Source organism: Salmo trutta, chromosome 1, assembly GCF_901001165.1.
Source record: "Salmo trutta chromosome 1, fSalTru1.1, whole genome shotgun sequence".
NCBI classification, from domain to species: domain Eukaryota; kingdom Metazoa; phylum Chordata; class Actinopteri; order Salmoniformes; family Salmonidae; genus Salmo; species Salmo trutta.
The window spans coordinates 8239365-8262259 of record NC_042957.1 but is presented as its reverse complement, the minus strand read 5'-3'; the positions used below and the strand labels follow the sequence as shown (position 1 = coordinate 8262259).

Sequence of the window (22895 nt, the reverse complement as noted above, 5' to 3'; positions counted from 1 at the left end):
ATACCATTTCTCTCCTGCTCTATTAGACCCACCACTATACCATTTCTCTCCTGTTCTATTAGACCCACCACTATACCATTTCTCTCCTGTTCTATTAGACCCACCACTATACCATTTCTCTCCTGTTCTATAAGACCCACCACTATACCATTTCTCTCCTGTTCTATTAGACCCACCACTATACCATTTCTCTCCTGTTCTATTAGACCCACCACTATACCATTTCTCTCCTGTTCTATTAGACCCACCACTATACCATTTCTCTCCTGTTCTATTAGACCCACCACTATACCATTTCTCTCCTGTTCTATTAGACCCACCACTATACCATTTCTCTCCTGTTCTATTGGACCCACCACTATACCATTTCTCTCCTGTTCTATTGGACCCACCACTATACCATTTCTCTCCTGTTCTATAGGACCCACCACTATGCCATTTCTCTCCTGTTCTATTAGACCCACCACTATACCATTTCTCTCCTGTTCTATTAGACCCACCACTATACCATTTCTCTCCTACTCTATTAGACCCACCACTATACCATTTCTCTCCTGCTCTACTAGACTCACCACTATACCATTTCTCTCCTGTTCTACTAGACCCACCACTATACCATTTCTCTCCTGCTCTATTAGACCCACCACTATACCATTTCTCTCCTGTTCTATAGGACCCACCACTATGCCATTTCTCTCCTGTTCTATTAGACCCACCACTATACCATTTCTCTCCTGTTCTATAAGACCCACCACTATACCATTTCTCTCCTGTTCTATAAGACCCACCACTATACCATTTCTCTCCTGTTCTATTAGACCCACCACTATACCATTTCTCTCCTGCTCTACTAGACTCACCACTATACCATTTCTCTCCTGCTCTATTAGACCCACCACTATACCATTTCTCTCCTGTTCTATAGGACCCACCACTATGCCATTTCTCTCCTGTTCTATTGGTTATCATATCAACTTTCCTTCATTGTCCAGAAGACAAATGCACAGTCCTAGTCATATCAGAAACCCATCCTAGTTGTTTCATCTTTAGAAATGTAGAAAGTGGGAGAATCTAACAGAAACGCTATCAGATGCTCTGTTTAGAATGGTGTTTTCCTAGACACGCTGCTTAGAATGGTGTTTTCCTAGACACGCTGTTAACTTCTTAGGGCTAGGGGGCAGTATTGAGAATTTTGAAAAAAATATGTGCCCATTTTTAACTGCCTCCTACACCAACTCAGAAGCTAGAATATGCATATTATTGTTCAGGTTTGGATAGAAAACACTCTGAATTTTCTAAAACTGTTTGAATGGTGTCTGTAAGTATAACAGAACTCATATGGCAGTCAAAACCCTGAGACAGATTCTGACAGGAAGTGGATACCTGATGTGTTGAATTACCTTTAAGCCTATGCCATTGAAACACACAGGGGCTTATTATCCACTAGATGTCACCAGCCTTTACAAAGTGTTTTGAGTCTTCTACTGTGAGATCTGACCGAACAAGAGCCATGGAACGGTGATGGCCGATTAGACTCTGGCGCGCGAGTTCATGTTGGGTACTCTCGTTCCAATACGTTTTAAAAGAGAACGCAATCGTCCGCCTTGAATTTCATTCATGTTCTGGTTAAAAAAAGGCACTAATGATTTATGCTATACAACGTTTGACATGTTTGAACGAACGTATTTTTTTCCCCCTCGTTCATGAAGTGAAGTCCGGCGGGCTTAGATCATGCGCTAACAACACGGAGCTTTTTGGACATAAATGATGGGCTTTTTTGAACAAAACTACATTTGTTATGGACCTGGGATTCCTGGAAGTGACATCTGATGAAGAGAATCAAAGGTAATGGATTATTTACATAGTATTTTCGATCTCTCCAACATGGCGGTTAGTCTGTATCGCAAAGCGTATTTTTCTGGGCGCAGTGCTCAGATTATTGCAAAGTGTGATTTCCCAGTAAGGTTATTTTTAAATCTGGCAAGCCGGTTGCGTTCAAGAGATGTAAATCTATAATTCTTTGAATGACAATATAATATTTTACCAATGTTTTCTAATATTAATTATTTAATTTGTTGTGCTGACTTGACTGCCGGTTATTGGAGGGAAACGATTTCCTGAACATCAACGCCATAGTAAAACGCTGTTTTTGGATATAAATATGAACTTGATAGAACTAAAAATGCATGTATTGTCTAACATAATGTCCTAGGAGTGTCATCTGATGGAGATTGTCAAAGGTTAGTGCATAATTTTAGCTGATTTTATGGTTTTGGTGACGCCTGTCTTTGAATTGACAAAACATTACACACAGCTATTGTCAATGTACTCTCCTAACATAATCTAACTTTATGCTTTCGCCGTAAAACCTTTTGAAATCGGACAACGTGGTTAGATTAAGGAGATGTTTATCTTTCAAAGGGTGTAAGATAGTTGTATGTTTGAAAAATTTGAATTTTGACATTTATTTGGTTTCAAATTTGCCGCTCTTGAAATGCACCTGCTGTTGATAGGGTGCACCACGGGTGGCATGCTTGCGTCCCACATAGCCCCAAGAAGTTAAGAATGGTGTTTTCCTAGACACGCTGTTAAGAATGGTCTTTTCCTAGACACGCTGTTAAGAATGGTGTTTTCCCGCAAACTACATTTTGGCAAATGTTTGAAAATTACGTTTTATTGGCTGCTTCATTACAGCTGTATGTTCTGTTAAGATGAATTACCATAATCTACATGTGATTTCTGTCATTCTGAACATCGTGGCTGGACGCCCTAATGGCTTCTGCACCCAATGCATATGGGGCCGGTAAATTTCTCAAATGGACAGTAATTTGAAAATCTTCCCGGTCACGTTGTCCGGCACCACGGAAAACCCTCGTTCATAAAACGCCTCATTCAAAAACGACACGTCACTGGCAAAGCACAGAAAAACGAATGACCGTCTGAAAACAGGTCACAGAGTAAGCCTGAAAGAGAGAGACGTCTCACCACTTAGAGAAGACGAGGAAAAACTTGTGCACGAGGGTGGAGGCCACGGCGTTGGGGTAGAGCTGGCAGGTCCTGGCTACCAGCATGGCCCAGGATACACCACCCAGGAAGCCCAGGATGTTACTGTAGATGTTATGGCCTGGGAAAGAACAATAACATTAGGTGTATATATATATAAAATGGTGTTGGGTAGAGCTGGTAGGTCCATAGATTTGTTGTTGCCCTACAAGGCAGTTGGCAGAATAGAGGTGAGTTGTAGTAGTCGTAACAGCAATACATACATATCTGATACATACAATAGGAGTGTGAACGTTTAAACGGAAGGGAAAAAAATACCACTAAGAGGTCTCAATCATGAGAACAATGTGGCGGAGGCAGCAGAGGAGTGAGGAGACAAGGAAACAGCCCTTTACTCACTCCTCGGACTTTTCTTAAGGAAACCCCAACTTAGTTATAAATCAACTGTTAAAAATGTGCCAGGATTATTAAAACACATCCAGAAATATCTTCAGAAATGAGACAGATCCTGGTTCTGTTGAGTGTTTGTTTAATACTGATTCCGTGAGCTCTAAGATTCACACAACATCTGTCAGATAAAGCAATTTCACCAATTCAACTGTTTTTAAATCTTTTGCCATGATGTAATAAATGCGTAAAAAAAAAAATAACTGAACAAACTCTCTGGGATATCTCAGAATGTATTTAGGGTTTACACTGTTCCAAACGGGCAGGATTCTTAGAGGGCTAATCTATAGGTCCAACAAACACATGTAAAAATCTACCAGTCACTCTGATTTTTAACCAGGCAAAATATTTTTGGGAATGTTCCTAAAACAAATGTATTTCTAGTGAGAAATAAATGTGGTATATTGTTTCCATTTATTTTTTTGTGATCTGAATCTTAACCAAAATATCACAGATCCAGCCAGTTAGTGTTGCAGCACGAGGAGGGGGATAGGATTCCTAGTTCTCTGAGTTTGTGCGATTTAATTTAACCAGCTATTAAACAAAAGCGCCAGAAATACTTTGAAAACAGCAACTGCAGCATTTTACTATAAAATGGGAGCATACTTGACTATTTCTATTCACAAATACAAGTGAAATGCTCGCACTGTGGCACCCTGACCACCTGTCAACGTGGCTAGTGAAAGACACCTTACCAATGCCAAAATGTACCAGGATTTGGCAGGTGGCGGGTGTTTTAGGCCCTGCTAATCTAACAGCACCTGTTTGACAGAAACTGGCCTAATACGTACACAGTGCTAACTCCTCCTAACTTTTTAATCTATTTGCACACATACCCATGCAGGCTCAGAGAAGTAGCCTACCAGTCTCCCTGCAGGCTCAGAGAAGTAGCCTACCCGTCTTCCTGCAGGCTCAGAGAAGTAGTCTACCCGTCTCCCTGCAGGGTCAGAGAAGTAGTCTACCCGTCTCCCTGCAGGCTCAGAGAAGTAGTCTACCCGTCTCCCTGCAGGCTCAGAGAAGTAGTCTACCCGTCTCCCTGCAGGCTCAGAGAAGTAGTTTACCCGTCTCCCTGCAGGCTCAGAGAAGTAGTCTACCCGTCTCCCTGCAGGGTCAGAGAAGTAGTCTACCCGTCTCCCTGCAGGCTCAGAGAAGTAGCCTACCCGTCTTCCTGCAGGCTCAGAGAAGTAGCCTACCCGTCTTCCTGCAGGCTCAGAGAAGTAGCCTACCCGTCTTCCTGCAGGCTCAGACAAGTAGTCTACCCGTCTCCCTGCAGGCTCAGAGAAGTAGTCTACCCGTCTCCCTGCAGGGTCAGAGAAGTAGTCTACCCGTCTCCCTGCAGGCTCAGAGAAGTAGTCTACCCGTCTCCCTGCAGGCTCAGAGAAGTAGTCTACCCGTCTCCCTGCAGGCTCAGAGAAGTAGTTTACCCGTCTCCCTGCAGGCTCAGAGAAGTAGTCTACCCGTCTCCCTGCAGGCTCAGAGAAGTAGTCTACCCGTCTCCCTGCAGGGTCAGAGAAGTAGTCTACCCGTCTCCCTGCAGGCTCAGAGAAGTAGTCTACCCGTCTCCCTGCAGGGTCAGAGAAGTAGTCTACCCGTCTCCCTGCAGGGTCAGAGAAGTAGTCTACCCGTCTCCCTGCAGGCTCAGAGAAGTAGCCTACCCGTCTTCCTGCAGGCTCAGAGAAGTAGCCTACCCGTCTTCCTGCAGGCTCAGAGAAGTAGCCTACCCGTCTTCCTGCTGTCCTAATTTAGAAATGCCTCGCACCCTCTACATTTCACATGGCCAGTGGATTCTCCAGTAGTTTCCACAACCATGTCGTCAAATGTCTTCCACACATGACTTGTCCGGCCCAAATCAATTCTCAGAGTTTGAGTCTGGCCCGGTATAAGACCAGGATGGGCGGTCGAGACCAGCCGGGTTCAGTCTAAGAACGACAACTTTAATTCACTTTTTTTTTTAAATATCGTTTTAAATGGAAAACCGATTCAAATCGTAAAGAAAAAAAATTATATTCATCACATCTTCAGTATACAAGCCGATTCACATTTGATAGCAAGTGAGCTATTTGGCCGTATATGAATGATCACCAGGCACCGGTGTAATTTAGCTGGTCCTGCAATTCCTTGACGGTTCTGCCTCGTCTTCCAATAACTCTGGCGAACCCTATGCCATATCGCGTACAGCCATCGAGCTTCTAAATACAACTAAAGGGTTGGGGGCGAAGGGGCAGGGGATGTTTTTTTTAATTGGGATTAGTTTTACACAAATAACTACAGCCACAGCTAGAGAATCCCATTCAGTACTTGCACCTGGCTGGCCCACAGGCCAGGGAGTGACTCGCTCTGCGGCTTCTGTTCCCGCAAGACAAAATATGACTGGAAAGTTGTTTGCCAGGAAGAATATGCAAGCCAAACAAATTCACCATGGCAACGAGGCTTGTGGTCCGTCCTGTGTGTAAAAATGCCATGACACACGGTTTCTTTAAGGCAGTATAATCCTGTTTAGGAAGTAGGAGCTCAGTTTGGGCCCAGCGTGTTCACATGTCATTAGTTGATTGTTAGTGTGAAAAGAGGGCAAGGTGAGAATGAGTGAGATAATCCCTACCTGCCTAGCCACAACAGTCTCAGTCACTCAGTGTTACACACACACACACACACACACACACACGGAAGATACCGACTCAGACACAGTTCTGTTTTCCACCAAGACAAATGATTGTGCTCCTACGCAACAACAATACTACAGATCCAACTCACGTTTAGCCCACAGCTTGATGGTCCTCAGAGTCAATCTGAAGTTCTCAATGTCGGGTACAAGATGAAGGATCTCATCTGTAACTCTGCAACCTGAAAACACAAGGTCAAGTCATTATTGTCCTCAACTAACCCACAGTCACAATAGAGACAGACAGTCAGGCTACAATGTATCCCCGTAACTAACCCACAGTCACAATAGAGACAGTCAGGCTACAACACAATGCAGAGAGAACACTTAACCTACAACACAGCAGTTGCTTTCAACCAGCTGTAGGTACGGTTAGAGGTGAGTCAACAACCAATTGTTAAGAGGCCTTTCAACCATTCAAACCACACTGTTTTTACCTTGGATCAGTGTACTGAGATACCATTCAGCAAATTATTTTATCCTAAACGACTTACAGTACAGTACACACACAGTACAGTACACACACAGTACAGTATACACACAGTACAGTATACACACAGTACAGTACACACACAGTACAGTACACACACAGTACAGTATACACACAGTACAGTATACACACAGTACAGTACACACACAGTACAGTATACACACAGTACAGTATACACACAGTACAGTACACACACAGTACAGTATACACACAGTACAGTATACACACAGTACAGTATACACACAGTACATGCAGTGCATTTGGAAAGTATTCCAACCCTTTTACTTTTTCTACATTTTATTCTAAAATGGATTATATAATTATATTTTTTTCCATCAATCTACACACAATACCATATAATGACAAAGCAAAACCAGGTTTTAGAAATGTTTGCAAATGTATTCAAAATAAAAAACACAAATACCTTAGTTACGTAGGTATTCAGACACTTATTTTTTTTTTTTACGAGACTCAAAATTGAGCTCAGGTGTATCCTGTTTCCATTGATTATCCTTGAGATGTTTCTACAACATGGAGTCAACCTGTGGTAAATTCAGTTGACAGTGGATGTCAGAGCAAAAACCAAGCCATGAGGTCGAAGGAATTGTCCGACGAGCTTCGAGACAGGATTGTGCTGAGGCACAGATCTGGGGAAGGGTACCAAACCCTTTCTGTAGCATTGAAGGTCCCCAGGAACACAGTGACCTCCATCAATCTTAAATGGAAGAAGTTTGAAACCACCAAGACTCTTCCTAGAACTGGCCGCACGGCCAAATTGAGAAATCGGGGGAAATAGGGGGTCAGGAAGGTGACCAAGAACCCGATGGTTACTTTGACAGAGCTCTAGAGTTCCTCTGTGGAGATGGGAGAACCTTCCAGAAGGACATCCATCTCCGCAGCACTCCACCAATCAGGCCTTTATGGTAGAGTGGCCAGATTGAAGCCATTCCTCAGTAAAAGGCACGTGACAGCCCACTTGGAGTTTGCCAAAAGTACCTAAAGGGACTCTCAAACCATGAGAAACAAGACTCTCTGGTTTGATGAAACCAAGATTGAACTCTTTGGCCTGAATGCCAAGCGTCACGTCTGGAGGAAACCTGGCACAATCCCTACGGTGAAGCATGGTGGTGGAAGCATCATGCTGTGGAGATGTTTTTCAGCAGCAGGGACTGGGAGACGAGTCAGGATCGAGGGAAAGATGGACAGAGAAAAGTAGAGAGAGATCCTTGATGAAAACCTGCTTCAGAACACTCAGGACCTTAGACTGGGGTAAAGGTTCACCTTCCAACAGGACGACGACCCTAAGCACACAGTCAAGACAATGCTGGAGTGGCTTTAGAGCAAGTCTCCGAATGTCCTTAAGTGGCCCAGCCAGAGCCCGGACTTGAAGCCAATTGAACATCTATGAAGAGACTAGAAAATAGCTGTGCAGCAACGTTCCCCATGCAACCTGACAGAGCTTGAGAGGATCTGCAGAGAATAATGGGAGAAACTCCCCAAATACAGGTGTGCCAAGCTTGTAGCGTCATACCCCAAAAAGACTTGAGGCTGTAATCGCTGCCAAAGGTGCTTCAACAAAGTACTGAGTAAAGAGTCTGAATACTTATGTAAATGTGATATGCATTTTATTTTTAATACATTAGCAAAAGATCTACCTGTTTTTGATTTGTCATTATAGGGTAGTGTATAGATTGAGGGGCAGAAACAATTTCATACATTTTAGAATAAGGCTGTAATATAAAATGTAGAGAAAGTCAAGGGGTCTGAATACTTTCCCGAATACACTGTACATTTTAGTATCTGTGACCCCAGCGGGAATCGAACCCATCACCCTGGTGCTGATAACGCCACACTTTCACTAACTGAACCACATCAGGACCCAAGCTCAGAGGATACAAAGAGCTCCGTGTTACCATTGAGACTCCTAATGCAGCGGATGTCAAGGTTCTTCAACAGCCCATCATCTCGAAGGTCCAGATTCTTTGGGATGGTTTGCAACGCTAACCGAGCAAACAGGATGTCGATCTAAAAATACACAACAAACAGTTCATGGACATTTATTAAAAAGTGGTACATCTCAATACTGGATGTACAGAACCAGTTTTGCATGGATTCCTTGCAATAATGCAAATGTTCACATTATAGGCCTATAAAGAAATCATGAACAAGAAAAATATGTTCAAATGTCACACCTCAATGCTGTCGAAAGACAGCTTTATCACCGGGACAAATGCCTCCTCAACAGCCTGGAAAATAAAGACAGAAGTTCATGGGTATGCATCTTTACCTCCAACTCTACCAATACCCACTTCACTCTCACCTACTACCAACACAAGTCCCACTCTACCAATACAATACCCACCCTCAAATCCTTGACTTCCTCCTGCTCCTTCAGCTTGTCCAGGAACGAGGAGAAGAAGTCTGTTCTCTCCACATGCCGAGGAGCCACAAACAGGGCGTCAATGTCTGCCCCTAGAAGACGAGCACAAGGACAGAAGATCTTGTTTAGATGTAAACTCTGTGGTCATATGTTTTCTGAACTTTTGAACCTGTGTGGTTGGTAGTCATATTCAGTAGGTACCAAACAGGGAAATATTTTGAAATGAAAATAAGCATTCCTGTTGGACAACAACTCTTACTGTAACTTGTGCAGTGAAAAGTGGACATAACATTTACCTTTAGTGTGAACTCCTAACCTGTACGACCCAAATGTGAATATCTTCCCTCCAACAGTCTCAATGACCGAGGCAGGCAGATTCTAGGAAAAAAATAAACCAATCCGTGCATACAATCCTTACAAACTGTTGCATCATGGTAGGTAACAGTGCCATGCGGTTGTCATATCAACCAAATATTATCTGCGTACCAAATAGCACACTATTCCCTTTTTATAGTGCAGAGTCGATGTTATCACCAGACCTCTTGCTGTATCAGAGAACTGTCTATAGGTGAATGTAAAATAATACCTTTGTCTCACTGACATCACGGATCCATTCCTTCACCAGTGTGTTCAGTTTTCCCAACACATGTATTCTATGGAAAACAAGGCATGATTTAGAGGAAGTCTGTGGTATTTTGAAATGTAACCCCCTAGTCGATGTTCACGCCCTTGCTGAAATGTAATGAGCATAATAAAAAATAAAAATCTCTCTCTAGCTTAAACTGATGGATTTTTTTAGGATAATTTTTATTACGCCAATTAGATTTCAGCAATATATATATATATATATATATATATATATAAATAAAAATTGCATTGGATGCGTCTCCATCCACTGATGCCGCATCCGAGGTGACAGAGCTAGAGTGGTGTTTCTCAGACTATGAGACACCCCCGAAAATCGGTGTTCTCAACTGGCAGTTTCATTAAATATTACCCACAAAACACCAGTGTCAACGTCAACAGTGATGAGGCGACTCCGGGATGCTGGCCTTCTAGGCAGAGTTGCAAAGAAAAAGTCATATCTCAGACTGGCCAATAAAAAGAAAAGATTAAGATGGGCAAAAGAACACAGACACTAGACAGAGGAACTCTGCCTAAAAGGTCAGCATCGCGGAGTCGCCTCTTCCCTGTTGACGTTGAGACTGGTGTTTTGTGGGTACTATTTAATGAAGCTGCCAGTTAAGGACTTGTTTGAGAAAAAGACGCCTCACTAGACACTCTAATGTACTTGTCCTCTTGCTCAGTTTTACACCGGGCCCTCCCACTCCTCTTTCTATTCTGGTTAGAGCCAGTTTGCGCTGTTCTGTAAAGGGAGTAGTACACAGCGTTGTACGAGATCTTCAGTTTCTTGGCAATTTCGCACATGGAATAGCCTTCATTTCTCAGAACAAGAATAGACTGACGAGTTTCAGAAGAAATGTCTTTGTTTCTGGCCATTTTGAGCCTGTAATTGAACCCACAAACACTGATGCTCCAGATACTCAACTAGTCTAAAGAAGGACAGTTTTATTGCTTCTTTAAATCAGGACAACAGTTTTCAGCTGTGCTAACATAATTGCAAAAGGGTTTTCTAATGATCAATTAGCCTTTGAAATTGATAAACTTGGATTAGCTAACACAACGTGCCATTGGAACACAGGAGTGATGGTTGCTGATAATGGGCCTCTGTACACCAATGTAGATATTCCATTAAAAACAATCTGCCGTTTCCAGCTACAATAGTCATTTACAACATTAACAATGTCTACACTGTATTTCTGATCAATTTGACGTCATTTTAAATGGACAAAAAAAAGTGTTTTTCTTTCAAAAACAAGGACATTTCTAAGTGACCGCAAACTTTTGAAACAGTACTGTATATTTCTTATATCTTTCAGACATAGGACAGACATTATAGATCGTTTCAGGGGAGAGGAGGTGGGATGAATGAGCCAATTGTAACAGCAGCAAAGCCAAACAGAAAATGTCTAAAATATCTATAACTTCATATAGAATATATCATAAATAACTATAGAAGTATGTCACTTTATAACCACGGCAGGTAGCCTAGCAATAAGAGTGTTGGGCCAGTAACCGAAAGGTTGCTAGATCGAATCCCCGAGCTGACAAGGTAAAAAATATGTCGTTCTGCCCCTGAACAACGTAGTTAACCCACTGTTCCCCTGTAGGCCGTCATTGTATATAAGAATTTGTTCTTAACTGACCTGCCTAGTTAAATGTGTAATTAAAAAAAAAATACACAGTTTACCAAGTACTGACTGAAACCAACATAAAAATAATTAGCTGATGTAGTGGCAAGATATTGGATAAAGTTCTCCTCCTCCTCATAGGCCTTGACACTACCTGATATAACTTGTGTCCATTCTAACATGACCTTTTACTAGTGACCACCATCCTACCTGCGTTGAAGTTCCAGCTCCTCTTCAAACACCCCGTACGGTTTCAGGGCCTCAGTCAGCCTGTGTGTGAGGACAAGGTCAGCCTCCTTAGCTTGGACCAGGCTGATAGGAGAAGTGATCCCATAGTGCTTGGGAGTCTCCCGACCCAACGACACCTGGTTAGCAGTTGGACTGAAAACAGGACAGATGTGTTTGTGATCTGAATAAACTTATGTGCCATGTAACAAATGTTACTAGGAATTTTTCTTGGTATTGTACAAAGAAACATCCACACATCAACAATCCATCAATACAAATATACATGACAACCCATACAGAAAGTGCCTAATGGCATCACAGCACATACAAATGTTGTGTGCAGTGTGTCTTTTAAAGTTAGTTCTATACTGACTCCCTAGCATTCATTGCCTGCTGTGGTTTCTGTGGGTGTGGTGGTAGAGAAAAACAGACATAGCTATACATCTTCCTATTGGACTCTGGGGAAAAACACAGAGGCTTTCTGAATTGATTCTGATGATGTCATACCTCATTATCTAAAATGTTTTGACTGAACAGAGCCACCAAGGACATAGTGAACATCAACTTGGTGACCTTCTGTAATGTTACAGTTTGATGTTGACATGACATTACAAAGGCCTAACATGCTGACCAGACCAGGCACACATGTGTCCGCCATCGTGCGCATGTTGGTTTTGTCCATCCACACCAGACACGATCAGGACACGCAGGTTGAAATATCAAAACCAACTCTGAATCAACTGCCAAGTGTCACAAATAGAACCAACTTCTATTTTAGCACCTGGCTATTCAGACACGGGCGAGCAGTGTAGGTGCAATGATTGAATAACATACATGTGTACATTTATTTTTGCAACGCGAGCGGTGTTGTTAGCATGTAAAATAATATATTTTTGCACCAAGCTGATTTGACACGTCTAGTGACCCATCACAATGTAAAACATAACATGCTGACCACACCGCTCGAGTCGCAAAATAAATGTACACATACATGTTATTCAATCATTGCACCCACACTGCTCGCTTGCACTAAAATAGAACTTGGTTGTATTTGTGACACTTGATACGCTGCAAGTCCCTCCTCTCCCATCTCCTCATTGGTTTTTAGAAGCATATACCCACGTGGGTGATTGAAAGATGAACTGAGGTCCACACTCCAGTAGTTGGTGGTAATGCACCTTAAAGTTGGTTGCCTACTGCTATATAAAGTCTGAAGATGCCAGAAAAAGGAGAGACTATTTGAAACAAACGTTTACCTGTGGATTAAATGTCGGAGAAGAGGACCTTGTGCATTTCAGGTAAAATATCAACCCATTGTTTATATCCCTGGACACATTTGCAAGCTAGCGATCTAAGTTGCTAAATGTTTAATGCTTTTCGACCTGTCCACAAATTAATGTAGTTGGTTTAGAGTTCGTTTTGATATTTCAACCTGCGTGTCCTGATCGTGTCTGGTGTGGAAGGACAAAATCAACACGATGGCCAGCATGTAAGAGCTACGCCTAAATAACAGCGGGTAAGACTCCTGAACAGCCAACTTTCTCAAACTGGCAATGAAGCCACATGGTTTTTAGTTGTATCTGACATATATATATTTAACATAATTACGAAGGACAAAATACAAGCGAATTGGAGTAGTAACAGTAACTAGCGTAACGTTCTTTGTTTGTATTCAACCTTTAGCTTAACGTTTGCAACGGACAAATTCCAATATCAACTTTAAACTAAACTTTGGCACTAGCAAACACGTAGCTAACTAACGTTAGCTGGTTACCGAATCAATTACTTACTAGCTACGTGCTAGATGGCGCAAACATAGCATAAAGCTAACGTCAACGTGTTTTGTTATGCTAGCTAACTCCTGGAAATGCTAACTAGCCGTTTGCGAATTCACTTGCCAAGAACGCTTGAATGCATTGGGTTGAAAGTCAGACCGTACTAACGATAACTATTGTAGCTAACTAATACTCAATTGTTTCTATACCATTTCCCGCTACAAAACTTGCTACCAAAAATAAATACTTGACAAACTGGCTCGCCAGCATCGGTAGGCCCAATCCCCTTTCCAAACACGTATCTTTTCAAAGTAACGAGATACTTACAGGGCCATTGAAACAACCTCCAGCAAATCCAATCAGCCTTCCCAAAAGTCCCTTCTCATACTCGTTATTTTATTTATCTAGCTATGTTGTTATTTAACCAGCAACCGAGCAGTGGGATTTACACCTTTTGTTTCCTCTAAACATGGCGCGTATTCAAGCTGTGCGGTCTCTGCAACAAAATCGCACTGTGAGTGGGTTGTGTGCACGTCATAATGTAGAGCACACTTTTATCACATGGGAACTGTAGTCTTTTAAAATAGACGGTAATTTGACTGAACACATTCTCATTTACAGCAACGACCTGGGGAATAGTTTCAGGGGAGAGGAGGAGGAGGAGGAGGGGGATGAATGAGTCAATTGTAAGCTTTAAGAGCTCTGTGTAGTAAGTACTCTGTGTTGTGTTTATCATACATCCTTAACCTAGGAGGGTGTCTATTTATGTATTACTTGGTTTTACCTTCAGGGGGTTGGGTCATATATATATATATATATATATCTCTCATCTGCTGCATAGCCTTCATTTTTTTACTATACAATAGATGTATTTGAATATCTAGTAGTAATTTTACAAAAACACATTCACTTGAAGAGTGCAGATGCAAAGTTTGGTAACAGAATGACGGCACAAACCATCATTCTGTTACTAAACTTGGTATTTGCACTGTTCGAGTAAATGTGATTTTTGTTAAAAGTAGTCCTTGTGCATAGAGTTATGGTTTGTTTAACTTTTGCAATCATTGGTTTTAGTTTAAAAAAATATAAAGTGAGAAATCGAAATCTCAGCATCACTGTTACCTGGAATATAGTACCACAGTATGAGTCATAATACCCATAATCCTACCAGTCAAACAGGGAAATGGTTCCACTTGTTTTTTCCATCATTCGTTTTTCCCATAGGGGATTTTACAAACACTTAAATTAAGGGCCTGTGTTTTGTGTAGGCTTACCCTGATGTTTTGACAACCGTGTAAATCTCTCTACCCCCAACAAATGAAATTGTAATTAGCTGCTAATGTGGCTATCATAAAGAAATACAAATGCCATGATTATCTGGATGAGGCTGTTGAATCGAGGCAAAGGTAAGAATCTCTGGATTAACTATACATTTACCTTAATGTAATAATGAATGAATGAATTGACTGCTGTATCTTTAAATGTACCTGTTAGGGAACATGTCAGCTAGAGATGAAGTGCAGGATGCTTCCAGGGATTTGTAGTTTTGCGTAAAGAGCTGAATATATTGATAAATCACCTTGTCTGAGAAAGATTTACATGGTTATCAAAACGTCACGCTGTGGTAAGCCTACACGAAACACAGCCCTTTAAGTGTTTCTAAAAATCCCTTTATAGGGGGAAAAATGAATAGTGGAAAATGATTGGAACCATTTCCCTTGTCTGTGAAATTCTAACCAAGTGAGAGACTTTATAATTTCTTCAAACAATCAATCTTTTATTATTAGATTTGCAAATCTGAAGCTGGTTAACAATCCACTCAACAACAGTGCAGAGTTAAGGGCCCTTCAAACAAGAGTTGGGTCTCAGCCTTTATAGGGAAATACAACCTCTGCCTACGTGTCAGTTTAGCAGGTGTGTGAGATCATGGTGGGAACGTGGTGTACAAACAAGCGATAACAACAGTGTTACTCCTTTCTGCTGCTAGAATTGTCGCTGCTGCTCAAGCTAGCCTCTGTTCCCTTCGCATCGTCACACAGCTGTGCCCTTGAAAGATAACGGAAAGGACAGGATGGACCAACAAAGTGTGGTCACTCTGAGGCTCTTTGTTTTTGGCCGTGTGACCAAGCTACTCAGAAACAAGAGGGAAACCACTTTTCTTATGAGAGAAAGACAGTGGCAATGTACAGGTTTAAAGCTTTACAGCACATGTGTATACAGAGCGCTGAGTTTGTAATTTTGCCACGATACCCCGTTTGACCACAAGGTTTTATGGGTATTATGACATCTTCACTGTGGGGCTCTATAGCACAGCTGTTTTCCCACTTTTTAGGCTTATCCTGATGTTTTGATTAATGTGTAAATCTCTCTCGGACAAGGTCACTTATAAATGTATTTACCCCCAACAAATGTGAACGCTAATGTGGCTATCATAAAGATTGGAACCATTGCAATTCAGATCCTGTGGGTTTGTAATTAGATTATATCACGTGCTAGGGTAGGTGTAGCTCAGGCAAGCGCACATTTTCTTCATAAAATGTACCATTTAGTTGTATCTTTACAAAAACTCAAGAGTCAAAATAGAGGAATGCATGTTTATCTCTCATGGGAAAAATAAACAAGGTGTATTGCAAGACTTGATCAACACAGAGCCTTAACACTGTCAGGACAACATTTAAATACCAGTCGACAAGGTCTCCTAGATGTTTGAAGTGTTAACCACATCACACTAGTCTTGTGAATTGTTCCGGAGGAGATATTCCGCCTGAAACAAACACATTATTGATTTTGTTTATTTTTATATAAACACTTCAGTTGACTACTTTACTGTAGACCTAGCTACTTCACGTATTGATACCTGACAACAATTCCCATTGTTGAAGTGCAACCTATACAATGGAGGTAGTAGCCTACTACTTCTACGCCATCTACTATCTTCTACGCCATATTGAACCCATTTGGTTTGTGCTCATTTCACCAGCCATCAGCGCTCCGTATATTTATATATAAAAAAAAAATTAAAAATTATACACTGCTCAAAAAAATAAAGGGAACACTTAAACAACACATCCTAGATCTGAATGAAAGAAATCTTATTAAATACTTTTTTCTTTGCATAGTTGAATGTGCTGACAACAAAATCACACAAAAATTGGATTTCCATTGATTCTTTATCAACCCATGGAGGTCTGGATTTGGAGTCACACTCAAAATTAAAGTGGAAAACCACACTACAGGCTGATGCAACTTTGATGTAATGTCCTTAAAACAAGTCAAAATGAGGCTCAGTAGTGTGTGTGTGGCCTCCACGTGCCTGTATGATCTCCCTACAACGCCTGGGCTTGCTTCTGATGAGGTGGCAGATGGTCTCCTGAGGGATCTCCTCCCAGACCTGGACGAAAGCATCCGCCAACTCCTGGACAGTGTGTGGTGCAACGTGGCGTTGGTGGATGGCGCGAGACATGATATCCCAGATGTGCTCAATTGGATTCAGGTCTGGGGAACGGGTGGGCCAGTCCATAGCATCAATGCCTTCCTCTTGCAGGAACTGCTGACACACTCCAGCCACATGAGGTCTAGCATTGTCTTGCATTAGGAGGAACCCAGGGCCAACCGCACCAGCATATGGTCTCACAAGGGGTCTGAGGATCTTATCTCGGTACCTAATGGCAGTCAGGCTACCTCTGGCGAGCACATGGAGGGCTGTGCGGCCCCCCAAAGAAATGCCACCCCACACCATGACTGACCCGCCGCCAAACCGGTCATGCTGGAGGATGTTGCAGGCAGCAGAACGTTCTCCACGGCGTCTCCAGACTCTGTCACGTCTGTCACATGTGCTCAGTGTGAACCTGCTTTCATCTGTGAAGAGCACAGGGCGCCAGTGGCGAATTTGCCAATCTTGGTGTTCTCTGGCAAATGCCAAACATCCTGCATGGTGTTGGGCTGTAAGCACAACCCCCACCTGTGGACGTCGGGCCCTCATACCACCCTCATGGAGTCTGTTTCTGACCGTTTGAGCAGACACATGCACATTTGTGGCCTGCTGGAGGTCATTTTGCAGGGCTCTGGCAGTGCTCCTCCTTGCACAAAGGCGGAGGTAGCAGTCCTGCTGCTGGGTTGTTGCCCTCCTACGGCCTCGTCCACGTCTCCTGGTAGCGCCTCCATGCTCTGGACACTACGCTGACAGACACAGCAAACCTTCTTGCCACAGCTCACATTGATTTGCCATCCTGGATGAGCTGCACTACCTGAGCCACTTGTGTGGGTTGTAGACTCCGTCTCATGCTACCACTAGAGTGAAAGCACCGCCAGCATTCAAAAGTGACCAAAACATCAGCCAGGAAGCATAGGAACTGAGAAGTGGTCTGTGGTCTCCACCTGCAGAACCACTCCTTTATTGGGGGTGTCTTGCTTATTGCCTATAATTTCCACCTGTTGTCTATTCCATTTGCACAACAGCATGTGAAATTTATTGTCAATCAGTGTTGCTTCCTAAGTGGACAGTTTTGATTTCACAGAAGTGTGATTGCCTTGGAGTTACATTGTGTTAAGTTTTCCCTTTTATTTTTTTGAGCAGTGTATATATAACTTGGCAAGTTAGTTAAGAACAAATTATTATTTACAATGATGGCCTACCGGGGAACAGTGGGTTAACTGCCTTGTTCAGGAGCAAAACACAGATTTTTACCTTGTCAGCTCGGGGATTCGATCCAGCAACCTTTCGGTTACTGGCCCAACGCTAGGCTACCTGCCACCCTGATATGCATGTTTCTGTACGTGCCTTTCTGGTGAAAAATCAGATCTCTTTGTGGGATTAAAAAAGGAACAACATTACCAGGAAGTCTACAGGGTCGTCTGGCTTGGCCTTGCAGCACTCCATCGTGCCCTCAGTGAGAGAGGGCATCAGGTAGTTTCTCAGGGGGATGAAGCGAGCCTCCAGCAGCTCATGCTCCTGTCTCTTCACCTCAGTCACGTGACTGTTGTAAAGATACACATATGTGTGTGTGTATACAACTACAGCTCCATGGTTTGTTGCTGGTGGCCCACTCTTTGATGGTATACAGTGGTTTTAAGAGTTCACAGGTCTGAGAGGACTGGATAGAAGTAAGCAATGTGGAGATGAGCCTATATATTCCAAGGGCCACCCACCAAAGGCTTCAGAAAAGGTGTTCTGTGACCCAGGAAACAAAACGTCAACATTTTACGAATATGAACACTATGGTTTCAAAATTGTAAAAGTTGCACATTAATATTATAAATCGCCACCCTGTTGATTTTGAAATCAGCGCATTTTGTGTAATTTTAACTAGCAACATTTTGAGGTTGCCATGTTACAATTGTTCCACACATTAAGTTGTCCATGCTTGCAGAAAGCAATGCATTTACCAGACTGAAGGAATCCCCAAATAATACGAGTTAAGAAGCGTTTGAAACATGCTAAATATATTTTAAAAAATTGGGATGTCAGAACAGTGCTTTATTTAGCTGTGGGGTCTTTTTTTTTTTTTTTTTTTTTTTTGTGTTAGCTAGTGTAACAGCATAGCTTCCGTCCCTCTCCTTGCCCCTACCTGGGCTTGAACCAGGGACCCTCTGCACACATCAACAGCCACCCTCAAAGCATCGTTACCATCGCTCCACAAAAGCCGTGGCCCTTGCAGAGCAAGGGCAACAACTACTTCAAGGTCTCAGAGCGAGTGACGTCACCGACTGAAACGCTATTAGCGCGCATCCCGCTAACTAGCTAGCCATTTCATATTGGTTACACTAGCAAACATCTTTTTCTTTAGTTTGGCTAGCAGGCAAGAGCAATGATGGCTCTTGTAGACTAAATACAGCTGCCAAAACCTCCTACATTAACTGAGAACCACTGTACACAGACAAAATATATTTCCTCGTTTCGGGATTCATCTGGATCAATGAAGGCAACGTGTCGCTTGAGCTGATGCAAGGACGAACACACACAGTTCTGTGCACCAGTGTGGGAACAAAAGTAACCAAGGTGAAACAGCAGTGTTGCTAGGGAAATTATTTAAGATGCGCTGTGATTTTGATGCCGAATATCCTACCTTTGATTTAAAGAGAACTTATGCTCTTTTACAAGTTTTGAATCGCACAGTGTTCATGTCCATAACGTTAGCTACATAGTGTTACTGACATTTTGCAGTTCTGTTTTCTGGGTCACAGAACAACACTTTTTTTTTTTTTGGTGGGTGGACCTTGACTTAATGAGGGATTCTAAAACGCAGCCTTTCTCTCCTCGGAGATCCGGAGATGCCCCACCAGCCTGGTGGTGGTCTCCATCACAGTACCGCATTGTTCACCTCTGACAGACAATGAAAGACTGACAGATTTCCTCTCAATGCGTTAAGTTCTATTCAATTTACTACAATTACTATACACTGATTCTGATAATTAGGTTGAATATTGGAGTTTTTGAAATGCTTTGGCTAAATCAGTATTATATTCTAGCCTTACCAATTGTGTTCTTGGTGACTCTCCAGCATGTCAAAGTATTTCAGAACCATTTCATCTTCCACATTCTATATTTCTTCAGCTGGTTAAGTACTTGTCTTGAGAGTAACGTGTCTAATCTGCCACACCCTCAGCCTGGTTCTGCACCCGCTCCATTAAGAAGTCATCAGATGCCTCCAGGGAGAAAATAAAATCTGCAAAACAGACAGGTGGCCTCCCAAGTGGCGCAGCGGTCTAAGGCGTCACTACAGACCCGGGTTCGATCCCCGGCTCTCGTAGCCGGCTGCGACCAGGAGACCCATGAGGCAGTGCAAAATTGGCCCAGCGCCGTGAGGGTTTGACCGGCCGGAAAGTCCTAGTTCCCATCGTGCTCTAGCGATTCCTTGTGGTGACCTGCAAGAATGACATTTATGAAACCACTAACTCCGCTTCTGTTGTTTTTGTAACATTTCTATCTGAATAATGAAATCCAACACGATAAGACGAGGCAGCAAGTCTAAATAAAATCTATAAACATGCTTTCAGGAAGAACTCGTGCCACAACTCCATACACACATACTACCATATCTCAATTTGAGAGCAAACTCCCCTCAACAGGTGTCCTTCACATAAAGAACTGGGATATGAACACCTTCATTTTGCTCCATGCTGTCCCTTTTAGTGAGGCCAGTTGGACCTGAGCATTGATGGCTTGTGTACACTAGCACATGGTAAATTGCTGTTTTCAGCCACCCCAGAGTGGCTCACTTGTGGGTGTGCTGGCAGCATATAGCAGCACGTTTGATTTGTGCATCAAGAATTCAGCATAGCAAGTTTGTATGAAGGTCTGGTTATTTTAAATAAGTAAATAGTTTAATCCATCCGTGTGACGGCTACCTGTGTCCTGCATAACTTAATGGACACGAGGACCAGGAGGGGATCTGCAGCTTGCCGCTGTGCGCCAGAGGAGAGGACTACAGGATGTTTCAAGGATGGGGGGCAAACAACTCGGCACAGGAGGCAATCCATGTGCAGGGGATCTTCACCTTCTTCAAAGAGGGTGCTGTTCCCTGGCAACACTACAGACTACACTATGTACAACCAAATGCTCTTAAGAGCCGTCCACATTGCAATAAGAGGAGTCTTCCATTTACTTAGCTTTGTCAAATGCAGTTATTCAATTCCAGGTTTCTTTCCTTTTGATTTCTACTTCAGGTGAGTGTGCTGTTCAGGTGAGGGTGATGTCTGTACAAAAACAAAACGGGCTCTTTTAAGAGTCGCCCATATTTAAAAAAAATAAATACAAATTAACTAGACACCCTATAACCCACACCTACACACTTGTGTATCAATCTGTTGTGCAGGCTCAGGTGTAACTGTGGCTCCTTCCACCTTCAAAGAATAGGCAAGAGAACTAACCATGGAGAATAGTAAGATGCTTCATTATTTAGAATACTACGCTATATTGTTTGTCATGTCTGTTTTTCAGTATAAAGTACTCTGCAGCCACTTAGTGTGGACACCAGGTGAGACAAAGGGCACAGCATGCTCAGAGGTAAGAGGTCACTTGGTTGGGTCAACAGGAAGTATTATTAGATTACGTTGAAATAGAGATGTATTATTAACTTTGGGACTACTACAAGGTTAGTTTTGAATTTCACCTACTGATGACTGAGTGTTAGGGGATGATTGTGTCTTGTTTTTTGGTTTTATTTTTTATTCTGTCTCTCGTCTCCAGGTATGTTCTGATGTGAGAGGATAAACTGGGTGCCCGAGGCTGTTTGGAGACATGGCTAGAGACACTTATGTAACTGTGATAAACTGAGAGAATATCAGGGTAACCCTGTAATTCATTAATCATATGCTCCTCTGTTTGTTCCTCTTTTGTCTCTCACACCTCTCCCCAACTTTCTTTTCATCTGTATTTATAATGGCCACCAGATGTGCATTGAAGTACAGACTGAACATTTTATTTAGAATATATTACATTTGTAATGCATGTATTTATAACACTTGGATAATGAACTTTCAGTAAAGGGTTTCACATTCTCTACTGGTTGAAATGAAGTCTCATTTGATGACATACTACACCTATCCTGTGTCCTCAGATCAATGCAGAAGAAGTGTTTTGACATTGAGATGAACTGGTTTTATAGTAGTTACATGATGCAAAGGAAGTGTAGTGTACTGTGTTTTTTTTATTATTCTGTTTCTGTATATATGAATTACAAATCAGCCTTTAATGGTTTTAGGGACTCCTGAGAACCAGCCTTTCGTCTTGTGAAACAGTGGATGTAAAGAATCTAGAAAAGCATTTACTGCAATTTAATATACTTTTTTTTTAAGCTTGCCTTGACATTTCCCATGCAATGCAGCTGAAGTAATGTAGCTAGTAATCTAGCCATTTTCTTGCTTGTGGAGTATAACAATACCTGTATGCCCATGGATGTGTAGCTAGCTATGAAACTTTAGCTGATCTGTGTATGGACCCTAAAATGTTTGGTATAAATATTGGTTCAGAACCTAGCTATGAACCTCAGCTATCATAGCCTGTTGTAATGACTACAAAACAGTCTGACTAAAGCCTATGGATTGAGTAGAATATAATAACGTTTTGCCAAGGATGCAAATCATATATACATGTAATTATTACCAAGCATGAGATCCTCACATTGTAGCCTGCACATTGAATATATTCACTGATCATGTACTCTAAATTGGCAAATAAAGTTGTGTTTCAGATATGAATATCTGAGAAACATTTCAGTCATATCCAATACCAGGAGTATCAAACTCTATTCTTGAATGATGCTGTGTATGTATGACAATTATAGACTTCCACTGTTTACCAATCTGGGACCTCAATGGTTACACATTGTAACTATGCAATAGACTAGAAACATGAGTTAAGTTGTTAAACAACCAGAATTACAATGTCACAACATCCATAAAGCTAACGTTACCTAGCTGGTTAATGTTAGCTAGTAGTCAGCTAGCTTGCTAAATAACGATTTTTCCTAAATTAACTTTATGACAAATGCGTAATGCGTTTACCTACGTTAACTAAGATGATGACGTTATTACGTCCATCCTGGTATTTGTCGCAGAGCGTCACCTTCGTCATGGGAACCACTCGATATGATTGGTCATCGCCCAGGTCGCCACTGGTGATTTCCATGGACTCGGGAAATGCTTTTGACTCTTCACGCTC

The 22895-nt window shown here is 42.2% G+C and overlaps 1 protein-coding gene and 1 long non-coding RNA gene across 2 annotated transcripts in view; one reads left to right on the top strand and one right to left on the bottom strand.

Annotated features, from left to right (window-relative positions):
* Positions 1 to 13751, bottom strand: part of LOC115157078 (poly(A) polymerase alpha) — a 28209-nt gene extending 14458 nt beyond the window's left edge. The window contains exons 1-9 of the mRNA XM_029705026.1: positions 13562 to 13751; positions 11442 to 11612; positions 9566 to 9632; positions 9276 to 9357; positions 8962 to 9071; positions 8792 to 8845; positions 8513 to 8624; positions 6202 to 6291; positions 2986 to 3124 (exon numbers count right to left, since the gene is read on the bottom strand). Of these exons, the coding sequence (XP_029560886.1) occupies positions 2986 to 3124; positions 6202 to 6291; positions 8513 to 8624; positions 8792 to 8845; positions 8962 to 9071; positions 9276 to 9357; positions 9566 to 9632; positions 11442 to 11612; positions 13562 to 13569 (833 nt within the window). The 5' untranslated portion in view covers positions 13570 to 13751. The remainder of the gene's footprint in view (positions 1 to 2985; positions 3125 to 6201; positions 6292 to 8512; positions 8625 to 8791; positions 8846 to 8961; positions 9072 to 9275; positions 9358 to 9565; positions 9633 to 11441; positions 11613 to 13561) is intronic.
* LOC115157134 (uncharacterized) lies at positions 12914 to 20968 on the top strand. The gene is made up of 2 exons (XR_003868393.1): positions 12914 to 12975; positions 19840 to 20968. It is a non-coding gene; the product is annotated as an uncharacterized LOC115157134 (long non-coding RNA).
* Positions 20969 to 22895: the final 1927 nt, after the last annotated feature.